Source organism: Hemicordylus capensis, chromosome 1, assembly GCF_027244095.1.
Source record: "Hemicordylus capensis ecotype Gifberg chromosome 1, rHemCap1.1.pri, whole genome shotgun sequence".
NCBI classification, from domain to species: Eukaryota; Metazoa; Chordata; class Lepidosauria; order Squamata; family Cordylidae; genus Hemicordylus; species Hemicordylus capensis.
Genome location: NC_069657.1, coordinates 220,361,549 through 220,378,081, shown reverse-complemented (window position 1 = coordinate 220,378,081; position 16,533 = coordinate 220,361,549). Strand labels below are relative to the sequence as shown.

Genomic DNA, 16,533 nt, shown 5'->3' with positions numbered 1-16,533 from the left:
TTACTGCCCTCCTATGAAGAAACTGCTGAGGGAACTTCCACATGGAAGTATTTTCTTGGGGCTGAAATGGAAGGTTGGTCTTAAGTCTCTAGAAAATGGAGCATGTCTTCCAAGACCACAATTTGGTAATCGCCATGTTATAAATCATGCTGAAGTCTGTGGCTTGTACAAGTTCTCAAGTTGTTTCAAGAGTATTGCAAAAATTGATTGGGAGCTTTTAAAATGTTTAAGTACTCTCAACATAATAACCGTTCTGGCTTTATGCTTAATTGAGCCTCTTCAATCAAGACTCTTACAGCATCACCCAAACCTTACTGCCACACAAAACAACAATTGACCCTTCCCTTACTAATCTCATTGAATTCTTAAATGTGCCACATTTTAAATATTGCTAAAATGTAACTGTGTAACAAGATACTAAAATAGGTCCCTGAAAGACTAATAGCCCACCAGTCATTTTATTTGTTCCCCCTCCGTAGACATCTCCAGAATATCAGCGCCTTCAGGATTCCATTTCTTCTTATGAAACCCTTGCTGTCCATCTCAGCAGGAAAAGGAAAGAGGCTGAATACACGCTGAGCTTCTGGAAGACCTTTCCTGGGAAAATGACAGTATGTTGTCAGCTGTTGTCTCATTAGAACCTAACTGTATTCTCTGCTAGCATAAGCATTGCATTGCACATTTCCATTAGCCCTGAAACAAGACCCAGCAATGCCCTTCGTTTTCTGTAACCTCTCTTTATGTGGCAACACTTTCAGTTTTAGAAAATATAATCTTTATTAATTGGTATTATGATTCTGCCCCATTAAAATATGTAACACAGTTGCGATGCAACAGATCCAGACACCATTTGTGATGCATATCTAATCTTAGAACTAATGATACAAAGACAGCATTAGTTACTGTCAAACTCATTTGTGGGGCTTTTTCATTTCAATTATAGGATTCCTTGAGAAAACCAGAGCGACGTTTAATCTGTGAAAGCAGCAATCGGGGACTGTCACTTCAGCATGCAGGGAGATTCTCAGTAAACTGGTTCATCCTCTTTAATGATGCTTTGGTCCATGCTCAGGTGAGCTCCCAGTGGGCACTTGGAGCTGAATTATTTCCATTGTACCTTGTTGGATAGGGCACATTGTAAGACAAGGCTGTTCTTAAAAAGTACATAGTGATCATTTATTCCGTATCCTCCTCAGGGAAACATGCAGTGCCTGCAGAAATAAACAAACTGACACCTGGAGTAACTGAGAACATCTACGTTTTCATTAAAACTAGCATGGATGAAGTGAATTTGGAGCTAGGTCATCTGTATAATATGACCTAGGATCCTTGTCAGACCATTTAATTTCTAATGGGGTTCCAAAACAAAATGCACCCCTCCCATCCCTTCAATAAGTGCTTATATTAATCATTTAATACCATTAGATTTCAGAACATTAAGCCATGAGCCCTTAGGTTAAGTTATATACCTGACTTTAAGATATTCATCTCAGACCCTGATCTCTGGCCCAGCTTTGACATAAAGTCAATTGGTGAGTACCAGGGGCGGGGTCTCCTCTGTCGTGGCACCATGTTTGTAGAACTCACTTCCTGGGGGTGTGCTCTAGGCCTCCACATCTGCTGCTTTTAAATGGGGAATAAAGATGTCTTTATTCTGCTTAGCTTTTGATACCTTATCTTTTCGTTAAATTGCTTTTAAAAACTGATTTAAACCATTTAACCATCCAACGTATGATGTTAACTGTATTGTGTATTTTCCCCCCTTTTCTATTTTATTTCGTATTTCTTGTATTTATGTGTTCGATCTTTGTGAACTGCTGTGATTTTTATCTTTAACAGCAGTATATAAATGAAATAATAAACAATTAGGTCACTCCCTTCAAAAAGAAAAGAAAAGGAGCGGGGAGCCAAGAGAGTTGACCTTTTTTCAGCTTCTGGCAGGGAGGCCACTGAATTGTGGTTCATAGTCACTAGTTTTTGGTACAGATGTGGTTGCAGTCTGTCTTGCAAATTGAGCTTAGGGATATCCTTATCAGATTGGGTCTCTTGGGGACTATTAAGAGAGCTGGAGCTTTTAGCAATAACTAACTTTCAGTGATCTGGTTCAGCATCATTAGTCTCTCAAGGGGAAAACAGTAAAGAACACTGCTTATTATGAATGGCTGATCATAATGTGAAGAGTGAGTTTTCCTGTTCATATGTTTTGTTTGTTTGCAGTTCTCAACTCATCATATTTTTTCCTTGTCCACACTGTGGGTAGAGCCTGTTTCAGAAGAGTCTGGTAATACGTAAGTAATTTTCGACCACTGTCAGGTTGGAATTTATTATTGCTTTTCTGGAACAGCTGACAAGTTGTAACTTCCTTGAAACTCCAGCCCTCTTGTGCTGTGATATTGGAATCACATCTGGTAATGCCAAAGAATGCTTTCAGGAATAATGCCAAATCATGGTTTGGCATTATGTGCATGAGCAGAGTTGAGCCTTGGGCTTGTGTGCTGCCCCCTCTCTTTCTCTCTTCCCTTTGTGTGCTGCAGTCAGAAGCTTCTAATTCCAGTTAGGCACAAACCAGGATGAAAGCATGGTTTGTTAGGATCCTGGGTTACAGGCAAACTATATGGGTTGTAAGGAACCATAGTTTGCCATGTTTATATGTAGTGGCAAATAACTGCCGCTGACCGCAATTATAAGTCACTGCACACAAGAGGAGCGGTATGGAGACAAGGAGGAAGTTCATGAGCCCATGGTTTGAAGTGTCTGAATACACTCCGTGTTATGGTTGATGAAATAAAATCATCACCATTTTAGATTTAGTCTTTCTATATATATATATATATATATATATATATATATATATATATATATAAATATATATCTATCTTGTTGAATTGTAATGTTACAGAAACAGAAAAAATGACACAAGAAACAGAATAAAAATATACAAAATTCACCTGAGAGTCTTATTTCTTAATGAGAAAGCATATCAAGCCCACAGGATAAAAGTAAGAGGTACACAATTATAATGTACATCACTCCAGAAAGTTATGTGAGCAAGGGGGCGTGGAGAGTGTGTAGAACTATTGTTAACATAGGATAAAAAGGGAAACCAAATGTTAAAAATCCAGTCTTCCTCAACCAAACCTAATGCTCACCTTCTGTGATGAGTCCATTTCTTGATAAAGCTATTTGCTGGGTTCTAGAAAACCAGCTATCCACTCTAAGATTTTGGGATGATTCCAATGTTTCTAAATCATACTTTGACTGGTACAGCAGTTCTAGACGTGAACCTTCGGTGTTCTTTGTGCAGGTGTGATTGGTCTATAAAATTATGTAGGGAATTCTACATTTTTGCATGGTTTCTAAAAAGAATAGCATGTGGTTCCTTGTTTTTAGACCAATAAAAATAAAATGAAGTACTTCAGTAATATTTACAGAGCTGTGTTCACAGAAAAATTGCACAGTGTGGTATTTGGTCTGGAGCTGATCCTGAGGATCTTGGTTTTAATCTTCTACTTTTAATTAAAGAAAGCAAGTGTCCAGCTTATATGAATGCAAAGATAGGCTTGAATGTATGTGGGCAAAGCTTGATAAATTCTTATGATCCAGAAGCATGTATGAATAAATCTTCTAGTATATTTGATCTAGCAGGAGCAGTATACGATATATTAGATAAACAGAAATATATTGCTTTGTTTAATTTATATTATATTTAATTTAAATTAAATTGATACAGGATGCAGAATTTTTTAGCACAGAGAGCTCACAGTTGTCCTTAAAGTTGCATATGCAAAGCAACTGAAACAGAATAGGAATTGCTAGGATCTGGATAGTGATCTGTTGCATTCATAAAGAATGGGTTCTGCGCCTGCGCAGGGACCTCGCGGACCGATTGACTAGCTCCTCGTCAACTGCCCTGCACGTTATCGTGCTTCCGTTAAACAAGGCATTTGGGGCGTGTCTTCCTCAGTTTCTTTTAGACCGCCATTGCGTCTAGACCTCGGATCATTTAGCTCCTCGGAAATTATTCTTGATACTACGGCAAAAGACTTGGAACGGATTCGGAAAAACGTACTGGTACTCGATTTTGGACTGTTTTATAGGACACGTACTTGGTTTTCCCTAAATAATAGCCTTCGGGCTTAGGATTAGTCGTGAGGCTGATCGGACTATGGCGTCAAAGCCGGTGGTTAAAACGACATTTAAAAGGTGTACTAACTGCTGAGCGAAGTTACCTTCTACTGATACCCATGACGCCTGCTTGCTATGCCTGGGAGAGCAGCACAACCCGGCAAACTGCAAAATCTGCTGCTCTTTTTCTAAACAGACTCTTAAGAATCGGGCACTGAGATTGCGGGCGGCGCTTTATGGGGACGCGCTACGACCCCCAACGCCGAGACCTTCGACACTGAGACCTTCGGCATCAAGGTCGTTGTCGAGTGAGACTGTGTCTTTGGCATCAGTTCCTTTGTTAGTGGACTCTGCAAGTGCGCAGTCTAAAGCCACTATGGAGTAGGAGTTTAAACAGCCTGAAGCTGTGAGGAAGAAGCGGCATTAGCACAAGAAGGCTCGTTACTCCTCCACAGATGAGGAGGGCAATTTCTCACCACCTAGAAAAAGACTAAAAAAACCTCGTATTCACAGTAGAACACCTTCGCCTACAGATTTGCAAGCCAAGGCTGAGGATTGGGACACTACTTTGCAGAGAACCCCGTCACCTTGGGTGCTGCAGAGCTCCCCGTCATCGGACGGTTTGCCCTTGGCATCAAGATCGGCGTCGGCATCGGCTTCGACATCAAGATCGGTTGCAGCGGCAGCAGCAGCATCTAGGGCTGTACCGAACTCGGTATCGATGGAAGCGCCAGGGTCGATATCAACGGAGCCAGTAATGTCGACATCAGCTTCGGCGTCGACACAGAGATCAGCACCCATGGAGGGACTGAATGCTCCGTGAGTGTCGATATCGACAGCTATGACATTAAAGGAAGTACAACCCACGGTGCAGCATCGAGCAGCGAAGGACTTGACTCCTGCATGGACATCCACTCAGTCTCCAGCAGTAACGCCCCTGAATACTTATCGGCCAGAGGAGTTTATGGACTTTGGAGAACGGGTGTTAGAGGAAGAGATGGCTCTACCTAAGGCTAGGACTTCAATGATGGCTCAGTTGGAGTCTAGTGAGGCCACACCATTGGGGTCGACCTTCCATGGTTTTGCTGGTGTAGAGACGTTGGAACAATTAGCTACTGCTGAGGTTCCCAAAACGCCTTCTTTGTCACCAGTGAAGGCGCTGCTGCGGCCACAAGAGTCAAATTGCCTCGTGTCCGCTTCAATTAGCCCAATTAGACTTTTAGTGGCCCCGACAACTGAGTGTCACAGTCTTCCTAGACCCATGCCTATATTAGCGCGCCCGATTTATGTAGCTGCAGCCACCTCGATGGACGGAGGGCGCATCACACATACTTGTGGATTCAGACATAGCCCTGACATAATCTATCCGCCAGACTATGCAGAATATAAAGTCTGGAAGGCACAGCAGGAACTTCGTCGTTCCCATTCGATTCCACCGCTACCGAGGGCGCAAGAGCGGCTTGTAGAGCCACAAAAGCCAACCGACATTTCTAAACTGACAAGCTGGCCCAAGGGTGTTTTGCAAGACCAGCAGAAGGCTTTGCCTTCGATCCCTACCGGCCTTGCCCCTAGGGGTAGTGTTGCTTCTGCGCATGACACTTTGAGCAGTAGAGGTAGTGACACGGATACCTCTTATGTGTTTGACACTGAAGGGGGTGAGCTGCCTGAGCCTACTGAGCCTGACCCCCCTGCAGAGGTAGCACCGAAAACTTCCATTTCTCCCACAGAGGAGTTGAAGGCATATCATACTCAAATACGGGAAATGGCGGAGGCCTTGGGCCTTGTGGTTAAATTGCCTGAATTGGACCTGAAGGATCTCATATACAATATGATGGCAAAAGCGAAGCTTACCCACCCAGTATCTCTCCCAATGATACCAGCTATATCTAAAGCGGCTCAGTCTGCTTGGGAGGTGTTGCAGACATCTACAGCCACTTCGAGAAAGTTGGAAGGTTTATATCGGATACAAGAGGAGGGGAGCACCTACCTCGTGAGGCATCTGGATCCGAACTCGATAGTAGTTGAGTGTGCATCTACGAAGAGTGGACAGCGCCACACTACTCCCACCGACAAAGAGGGAAGAAAGCTCGATGTTTTAGGGCAGAGAGTGTATTCCACTTCTAGTCTCGCTGTCAAGATAGCAAATTACTCTGCCTGTATGACGCGTTATGCACACCACCTCTGGGCTGTATTCTTCCAGGATTCATCGTCAATGTCCCCTGAAGAATTGCAGAAGGCATTAGCACAGACCTATGAAAAAGTGACTGTGGTGACTAGGCACTTGCTTAGTACCTTTAAACATCTGGCTGAGACTGAGTCGTGGGCCATGGCCATGGCTATTACTTTGCGACGCCATGCGTGGCTCAGATCGACAAACTTGCAACCGGAAATGAAGGATAAGATAGAGCACTTACCTTTTGATGGGAAAGGATTGTTTGCGGAATCAACTGATGACACGATGGAGTCATGGAAGAAGATGAAGTTCACAGCTAAGTCCTTTATGGCGGCTACAACTTCGGCAGGACAGCAATCTCGTGGACGCTCCTGTGGGAGACAGCAAAACCATTATTCTTATAGGCAAGAGAGGAAGGAGTACAGGAAACAGAATAGAGCTTACCAAAGAAATAAGCCCTATTTTCAGAAATCAAAGGGCCAGAAACCAACCAAAGAGCAGACAAAGCAGTCTCTTTGAAGTTCAAGTCCATCCACAGCACAGGCACATAGTAACACCAAGTTCAGTACCCGAGGCTCCCAACACCAGCCTTGTGACGGCCAATGTTTCCTTCAAATTGGCAAGCCATGCCCAAGCGTGGCACAACATAACATCAGATCAATGGGTACTGAAAATCATAAACTCTGGTTACGCAATAGAGTTCAAGAATTTGCCACCTTTTCAGGGTGTAATATACCAGGTCAACGGAGGTGTAAAGAGGAGAAGTGGAGGTACTACTCACGAAACAGGCAATTGTGCAGGTGCAGTGTATGGACAGAATGAGGGGTTTTTACTCCAGATATTTTCAAATCCCCAAGAAGGATGGGGGGATTCAGGTGTTAATGGACTTGAGAGATCTAAATTGCTTTATAGATACAAGGAAATTCAGAATGATAACTCTACAGGGAATTTTATAATTCCTGGCAAAGGAAGAGTGGGCTGTCACTCTGGATCTAAAGGACGCTTACTTTCATGTGGGGATCCGCAAAGGGCACCAGAAGTACCTTTGCTTCACAGTAGGCGATATAGCATACCAGTATGTGGTTTTGCTGTTCGGCCTCTCAACGGCCCCATGTGTATTTACAAGGGTGATGGCAGTTGTAGCATTCTTAAGAACAAGGGGTGTGGTGATATATCCATATTTGGACAACTGGCTCATTGTGAACAGTGACAGAGAAAAGTTACTTTCTCAGATCCAGCTTGTCCTGGAGTTCCTGGACACATTAGGAATCAATGTGAATTGAAAAAAATCAAACTTGATCCCTCAAAGGCAAGTGGATTTCATAGGAGCAGTGCTGAATATGGAGGAAAAGAAGGTGTATTTGCCAGAGTCCAGATACCAACAAATCAGAGGCCTGGTACTCTTGTTCGAAAGAATGCCGCAACAACCAGCAGAAACCATTCAGAAGATGCTGGGGTTGATGGCATCCTGCAACACAACCGTGGCCTACACCCGTCTTCGCATGTGCAACCTCCAGTTGTGGTACCTACGGAGTTTTCGCCCAAACCTGGACAATCAGAGGAAGTTGCTACTGATCCCGAGTCATGTGTTAGAGTCACTTCGGTGGTGGACCCAGCACGACAATCTACATGTGGGGATAGCATTCCAACCCAGAGCGCCAATGCATTGGGTGACAACAGATGCCTCCCTTTGGGGTTGGAGAGCACATTGTGGCCATGATCAAGTCCAGGGTCAGTGGACCCAGGAACAGAAGCGCAGACATATAAATTGCCTGGAACTCCTAGCTGTGTTCTTAGCGTTGAAGGCCTTCAGACCCCAGTTGACGGGGGTGTGGTACAAGTAAATTTGGACAATACTACCACCATTGCTTATTTAAACAAGCAAGGGGGCACGGTGTCCCAATCCCTGTGTCAGCTGAGCAAGCGGATATGGGTCTGGAGCATTGCACAAGATATATTCCCCACGGTGTTACATATCACGGGGGAGGACAATGTCCAGGCGGACAAGCTGAGCCGGAAATTGCAACGGAACCAGCATCATGAGTGGGAGATAAACGAGTTTATCTTCTACCAGTTTTCAAAAAATGGGGCAGGCCAGAGATAGACTTGTTTGCGACTGCTGTGAACAGAAAATGTTGGAGGTTTTGTTCGCGTGCAGGACATGGCGAGAACTCTCTGGGCGATGCGTTCCAACATCTATGGATCAAGGGTCCCTTTTATTTGTTTCCTCCGCAACCACTAATATCCCGGGTGCTGTCGCAGACACTCTGAGATGGAATGAGGGGGATTCTACTAACCCCATGGTGGCCCAGGCAACCATGGTTTGCACTCTTGCTAAGGCTATCCCACGGGCGATATAATCGGTTTCCAGAATACCCGGACTTGTTAAGCCGGGCCCAAGGACTGATACTGCACCCGCAACTAAACACACTGAAGTTGACAGCTTGGCAAATAGGGTGATGCGTAAAATACTACTTAATAGTAGAAGAGTTTCGACCAGACGTAATTATACAAGTAAGTGGCAGAGATACAAGATCTATGCAAGATGGCAGGGGTTCTTCCCAAGGAAGGCGACAATCAAACAAGTCCTACTCCATATGACTACATTAAAGATGTCTGGTTTGGCGAACACCTCTCTCCGTGTGCACTTAGCGGCGATATCGGCAGAGCATAAAGGCTGGAATGGGACAACAGTTTTTTCACATCCCGAAAGTAAGAAATTCCCGAAAGGACTGAATAATCTGTACCCGCTGTTGAGACAGCCCATGCAGCAATGGGATCTGACGTTAGTTTTAAATGCACTGACAGAACAGCCATTCGAACTGCTGGCAGCGGCCACATTAAGAGTTGTGACGTTAAAGATAGTGTTCTTAATTGCAGTGACGTTAGCACGTCGGGTAGGCGAGTTGGCAGCGATGCTTGCTGACCGCCCTTATACCCTGATTTACCCGCAAAAAGTCATAATGCGCTTAGACCCAAGATTTAGACCCAAGGTGGTCACTGAGTTTCATATAAATGAGGATATTGTGCTACCTGTGTTCTTCCAGGGTCCTCAGTCACAGTTGGAAAAAAGAATGCACTCACTGGATGTGAGGAGGGCATTGCTACACTATCTTCAAGCTACCAGGTCAATAAGGAAGACAAACAAGCTGTTTGTACTTTATCAAGGGAAGGCTGAGGGCACCTCGGTCACGCATCAATGACTTTCCCAATGGATAACACGAGCAATAAGGCTGGCGTACAATTCTCAAGGGGTAGAGCCCCCAAGATCTATAAGAGCACATTCCACGAGGGCCTATGCAACATCAGCTGCAAATTTGGCGGGGGTGCCAATGCCAGATATCTGTAAGGTGGCTACTTGGAAGACATGCCATCCATTTGTAAAGCACTATGCTCTAGACATTCGGCAATCAAAGAATGAGGAGTTTGGCCGAAGTGTTCTTAAGAGAGTCTTGCCTTGATGACCCACCACCGGAAGGGGAAGCTGGCTAGTCACCCATTCTTTATTAATGCAACGGATCACTATCCAGATAAACAGGTTGCTCACCTGTAACAGATGATCTGGAGGTGATCCGTTGTATTCATAATACCCGCCCAGCCTCCCCACACAATCAAGGCAAAGGAATGGAAAATAGCGAAAGAGTTCGTCAGTACGGAAACGATCACTGGTGGTCGACAGAAACTGAGGAAGACACGCCCCAACTGCCTTGTTTAACGGAAGTACGATCACATGCAGGGCAGTTGGTGGTGGCACGAGGAGCTAGTCAATCGGTCCACGAGGTCCCTGAGCAGGCATAGAACCCATTCTTTAGGAATACAACAGATCACCTCCAGATCATCTGTTACAGGTGAGCAACTGTTTTTATGTGATACTTTACTATTCAGAGTGATTCTCTGCTTTCTCTTGAGGTTTTGGAATAAAATACCTACTTAGCTTAGTTAAACTGAATTCAAACAGGATGGAAAGGGGTGGCATTGATCACATGTAGACAGTTTAGGTTAATCAACTGCTGGTGATAAGGGCAAAAGGTGGAATGCAGGGCTGCCCACTAGCATGTTTTGGTATTTATTTTGCCTGTGATAACTATATTAATTTGTTCAACTATGTTGTATTTGGACTGCAATCCTATGCACACTTACGTTGGAGTAAGCATTATTGAACATTGTGGGACTTATGGCTGAATAAACATTCATAGGATTGCTCTGTAGGATGGTTTTATTTTTCTGGACTAATTTTCTAAACACAGAGCATTTATTTTCTCTTTTAATATAATAGAAATGGTTTGAGAATCACTACGCCTGAGGAACAGTTCATTCTTATTTCATCAACACCACAGGAAAAGGTAGGCAAATATAGAGACTGATTTCTCCCCACTGGCCCTTGTCAGATGGCCAGTGACTGGAGGAGGTTTCTTCCCCATAGAATATAGCTTAGCTTAATTTCTAGAGCCATCTTAAGAGTTTCCCTTCACTATTCACAAAGTTAGGAATGGAGTTCTTTTAAAGTTGCAGTTTTCAGTTTGTTTCATATTACAATAAAGAAGAAGTCAGTATGCAATGCATGTCGCATCCTGTCTTAAGACTCCACAGCTGGGTATTCTTTGACTTAACATAGCAATAGCAATAGCACTTACATTTATATACCGCTTTATAGCCGGAGCTCTCTAAGCGGTTTACAGTGATTTAGCATATTGCCCCCAACATTCTGGGTACTCATTTTACCGACCTCGGAAGGATGGAAGGCTGAGTCAACCTTGAGCCCCTGGTCAGGATCGAACTTGTAACCTTCTGGTTACAGGGCAGCAGTTTTTACCACTGCACCACCAGGGGCTTTGTATCACATCAGTGTATCACATCAGTGGTGGCATGTATCACATCAGTGGTGGCACTGCCAATTTCTCTTCCTTTTATTCATGTTTAAAGAGGAAAAAAGGCAGAGAAGAGGAATGGACATAATGTGGTGATACATTTAAAAATTGGCCCTATGTTACAGGCAGGAGCTAATGTTGAATCCCAGTCAGACACAACCCCCAAGGACAACTGTAACAGTGTTAAACAAGGTTGCATACTTATTTATTATTTATTTATTATATGCCACCCTTCCAAAATGGCTCAGGGCGGTTGCCCCACTTTTTTTCAACTTCTACATAAATTCCATGGTGGGCTATTTAAACAATCTGGACTTTCATACCCCCACCCCAAGCTGGCAGATAAACACATCTCCATCCCGCTTTATGCAGACTATGCAGCAATCCTCTCCAGGATCCCCATAGGACTTAGAGCACAGGAGACCCTTGCTCAATACTGTAAGGAGGACCATCTGGAAATAAACTACCATAAAACCAAAATCATGGGCTTTGCCAGGAGACCAAAGACACACTCCTGGTGCATAGATATATTCCTGGCACATGATTGGGAACAATCAAGTAAGTCCCATGCTTCAAATAGCTGGAGGTGGTCTTTCACATGTCCGGCACCAGGAAGTCTCACAGCAGCTATGTTGCCCCAAATGCCCAGAGGAGCGCTGCCACCATCGTAAAATTTTTCCGGTAAAAAGGAGTCTCCTGCATACCTACAGCCCTCAAATTATTTGAAGTGAAGTCGCAACTTCTCTGTGGAGCCCAGCTGGGCTTCACTTGGGTACTCTCACCCCAACTGCTCTCCCTGGGTTATCAGCAAGCCAGGACGTTTCTCAAACAGTGCATAACTGACACAGGGCTCCAAACCTCCCTATCACTGAAAGCCTAAAGTACATAGTGGAACCAGCTGCATATCTTAATGCAGCTAGAGGCCCCTAACCACAGAAGAACCTTCACCTTAGCTTGTTGCAGCGCCCTCCCTTCAGCCGTGTTAGGTGGAAGATAAAAGAAGATTCCCTTCCTGGGATGTCTGTGCAACTGTGACGCTGGGCAAGTTGAAACCACCAAGCACATCCTCCTATACTGCCTATTCTATAGAGAAATACGCAGTACCCTCATTCTCCCACTACTTGCAAGGTTGCCAGGCCACACAATCCAGTACTGTGTCTCCCTACTGCTTTCTGGCTGCAACCCTTTTATAACACCATGTTGTCAAGTTCTTTACAGCAGTGTGCTAGGATCTGACTGCCAGCAAGAATTAATTGGGCTCAACACAGCTCACACCTACACTGTCGCCCCTGCTACTCAGTTATATAGTTCTCATTTTATCATATTTTAATCAAATCTTAATTCTAATCTTATCTATTTTCTAGCTTCTCATAGATTAGTTTTATGCTCACAGTCTCCAATTTCTTTGCCTCAATGCATTTACTTTATAATTTTACAGCTACTGTCTTTACAGGCATAGGCTGTTTTTAAAGACACTGTTATTATATTTTATCTTATGCTGGTCAAAGACCGAAATAAAGATATTGACTGAATGTTGAGTCCCAGGTCTGAGAAAGTAAAAGACTGCTGCACTAGACCATCTTGGGACTTCTGCAACCCTGTGGTTTTTAATGATCTGAATTGTGATCTGTTGTACTCATAAGAGTGGGTTCTGAGCCTGCGCGGGACCATTTGGGCAGAATTGGCTAGCTCCTCGAAGCACATAGCCTTGCCCCTTGCACGTGGTGTGTTTTCACTGTGTTCGCTGCAGCGCTAAACTCCTCTCAACAGATGACCATGATTTGTGTTTACTGTGTATGGGGGAAGAACACAGCACCTTCACATCTAAAATTTGTTTAACCTTCTCTCATCAAACAAGAAAAAATAGAGCACTATGGCTAAGAGCTGCCCTTATGATGAAGCACTCTGCCCTGGCACTCCGATGCCTAGATCTCCAATTGACGCTCCCGTGCCCTCGACATTGGGTATGGTGTCGAAGTTGACATTGGGCACAATACCAAAGCTGAAGTTGGTGACTGCCACTGAGCAGTCTAAATCCTCGACCCGAGCTTCCACGGTAGCCACTACCGGCACATTTAAAGCGCCAATGCCACCTTTGGATTCTTCTCATCATAAAAAGCATAAGTCCCAGCATTGGGGCTGCAATGCCGAAGAGGCACCACCACACAAGAAACATCGGGAGAAGAGTACATGGGCTGCCACTGAGGAGGCTTCCACTACATACTGAGCTACTCCTTCCCTGACTACGCTCCAGTCAGCACCTATGACGCCTTGTTACCCCAGAAGTCGTGGTCCTGGATCGTCCATCACCTACAACTCAACACCGAGCCTCAACATCCACCTTGACATAGAGGACAGTACCGACCAAGGCTTCATCTACCCAGCATTGAGAACGTTCTCTCTCGCCAGCTACAACACCGCTACCATCGCCTTCTGTGGCAGCTCACCAATGGCTTTGTGTCCTTCACCAGTTCCCTTTGGTTTTGACGTCGAGGATGACGACATGGAAACCAGTTTGGGACCAGGCAATGCCCAGTGTCTTTTAAACTTGCTAGACTCTAGCAAAAGTACACATTCAAGCTTGACTTTTTACAGCTTTTTGAGCCACAGTCTCAACACCATGGAGGATGGCATGACCTTCTCTATACTGAAGACGTCAGGCACTTCAATGTCTTCAGCCTTTCATCTCCTCCATTCTGTGGCAAGCCGGCTTTCAACACCGCAGCCTTCTAGTCCACATGCCTGGAGGGCCACCAGAGATTATTCGCGAGGGGGGTTGTGGAGATGCAGCGCAAGCGCACCTATGTCCCCTTGGACTTCCATCAGATTACCAAGACTACAAGCTTTGGAAAACTAGATGTCGGCTGTCGGCATTTATGATTCCCATGGCTATCCAAGTCACTCCTCCTCCAGACCTGCCTGCTCTGACCATGACATTAGTCTCAACATTTACTCAAGGCACCCCGTTGCTTCCACCGGCTCCCTCTGTGATTTTGACATCGACACAGCTTAGCCCTCCTATTTTAGAGGCTGTCACAGTAACATAACATCCTATTTTACTCTTTTGCATCTCCACTTAGACCGTGGAGGTGCCTAGACCTCAAAAGAGCCAACCAACTCAAACTGTAGTCCTTGACACAACTTCCTCCACCACTCAGACGGTGTCTAAGTAGAAGGTCTCTGTCCCTTCTGGACCTCGTATTGTGATACTCACAGAAGACTATGACTCTGATTCGTCTACATCTTCTACCTCGTGTTCATCCAAACATCCTGATGAACTGCCTCTCAAAGTGGTGCCCTCTGATAACACTTCTCCAAATGAAGAGATGCGTTCGTACCATCGTCAAATCTCTGAAATAGCTTCGACACTTGGATTAGAACTAGAAAAGCAGACTCAAGGCGTGGAAAATCCTGTCTACAAATTCTTCAGTTCCACGGCTTCAGCCCAGCCTGTTCACTTTCCCATGCTGCCAGTTATACCCAAGGTGGCTAAATCTGCTTGGCAAACCCGACAAACTTCTGCTCCGACCTCCAAGCGCCTGGAGAATTTATATAGAATTCAAGAAGAGGAAGATGATTTCCTTGTGAAGCATCCCTCCCCCAATTCAGTGGTGGTGGATTGCACATCCTCCTCCAGATCTGAGAGACAACACACTACTTCAGGGGACAAAGAGGGGCACAAATTGGACGTCTTAGGATGTAAGGTTTACTCCACTTTGTGCCTGGTGGTGAAAATTGCTAATTATACTACCTGCTTTGCTAAAACCCCGACTAACTTGGCAAAGAGGTACCTTTTAACATGGTGATTCTCTTTTATTTAGCAGGGGGAGAGTAACTGGCCCTATCCCACCCCCCAGCACAGTTTCTCCAGTGACTGTTGCTGGTGTCTATATTATTTTTCTTTTTAGATTGTGAGCCCTTTGGGGACAGGGATCCATCTTATTTATGTATTATTTCTCTGTGTAAACCACCCTGAGCCATTTTTGGAAGGGCAGTACAGAAATTGAATAAAATAAATAAATAAATATCCATTCCCTCTGGGATGATCTCTTCCAAGAGCAAGCCGATGTCTCTCCAGAAGAGTTCCTAGCAAAATGTAATGATATCCACGCCAAAGTGACACTCCTTACTCAACAACAGTTATCCAGTGCCAAACACTTGGCAGAGACCGAGTCTCGGATTCTAGCTGGTGCCACTGCATTGAGGAGGCACGCCTGGCTACGCTCCACTGTGCTGCAGCCTGACATGAAAAACAGAGTGGAAAATTTTCCCTTCGATGGGAAGGGTCTTTTCTGTGAGATGACAGACTCCACTATGGAGTCCATCAAGAAATCAAAATCCACGGCAAAAACATTTTTGTCACCTGCCCAGTTGTACATGTCTAAGTACTGCCAATATGGCCAACAGCAGTACTCTTATAAGCAGATGGACAAAAGAGACTTCTGCAAGCCTTACCAATGTTTTGGAAGGAACCTTCCAACCCAAAGTCCAAAGCCTCTCAGGGCCAACAACCTAAACCTGCTGATTCTGACAAATGGCATCTTTGATTAGGGGGTCAGTTCACCAAATCACCTCACCCAGAGTCACTATCATCGACTTCTTTCCAACCTTGCATCAGGCTGACAAGTCATGCCTTCTCATGGGACAACATAACATCTGACCATTGGGTCCTTTGCATAGACCAAACGGGCTATGCCATAGAGTTCGAGACCCTATCAGCATTCAATGGAATCAAGTACACGCCTACATCCCCAATGCTGATGGAGGAAGTTCAGACTCTTTTGGACAAGGGGGCAATATTGCTTGTTCAGTGGACAGATCAGTGGCGAGGGTTTTACTCCCACTACTTCCAGGTCACCAAACGATATGGGGGGCTAAGTCCAATCATGGACCTACGGTGGCTGAACTGTAATGTGGATGTGCACAAGTTTGGCATGGTGGCACTGCAAAATGTCCTTCACAGAGAAGAATGGTTCGCAACATTGGATCTCCAAGACCCGTGCTTCCACATCAGAATCCAACTCAACCACAGACTTTTCCTAAGATTTATAGTGGGTCACTACGTCTACCAGTACAATGTCCTGCCATTTGGACTGGCAATGGCATCCCATGTATTTATGAAATGTATGGCTGTCATTGTGGCTCACCTTCGGGCACAGGCCCTAACTATTTTTCTGTATCTTGATAACTGGCTCCTGGCAGGAAGAAAAAAACAAAAACAAAAAACGAGTTAGCTTTGCAAGTCTCGACAGTCCTGACTTTACTCGAGGATATGGGCATTCAAATCAACTGGTCAAAATCTAGACTAGAGCCTGTCAAGCGCATACACTACATAGGAGCAGTCCTCGATGCATGGATGCAGCGTGC

General features: G+C 44.8%; 1 protein-coding gene across 8 annotated transcripts in view; it reads left to right on the top strand.

The window, feature by feature from the left end:
* ALS2 (alsin Rho guanine nucleotide exchange factor ALS2) overlaps positions 1–16,533 on the top strand; it is a 98,439-nt gene that overhangs the window by 35,622 nt on the left and 46,284 nt on the right. For all 8 annotated transcript variants that reach the window (XR_008312509.1, XM_053280047.1, XM_053280039.1 and 5 more), the window contains 4 exons: positions 480–611; positions 944–1,072; positions 2,218–2,288; positions 10,575–10,641. Coding sequence is in view for 7 of the 8 variants with exons in the window: in XM_053280047.1 (XP_053136022.1) it covers positions 480–611; positions 944–1,072; positions 2,218–2,288; positions 10,575–10,641 (399 nt within the window). In the remaining variant the exon portion in view is untranslated. The remainder of the gene's footprint in view (positions 1–479; positions 612–943; positions 1,073–2,217; positions 2,289–10,574; positions 10,642–16,533) is intronic.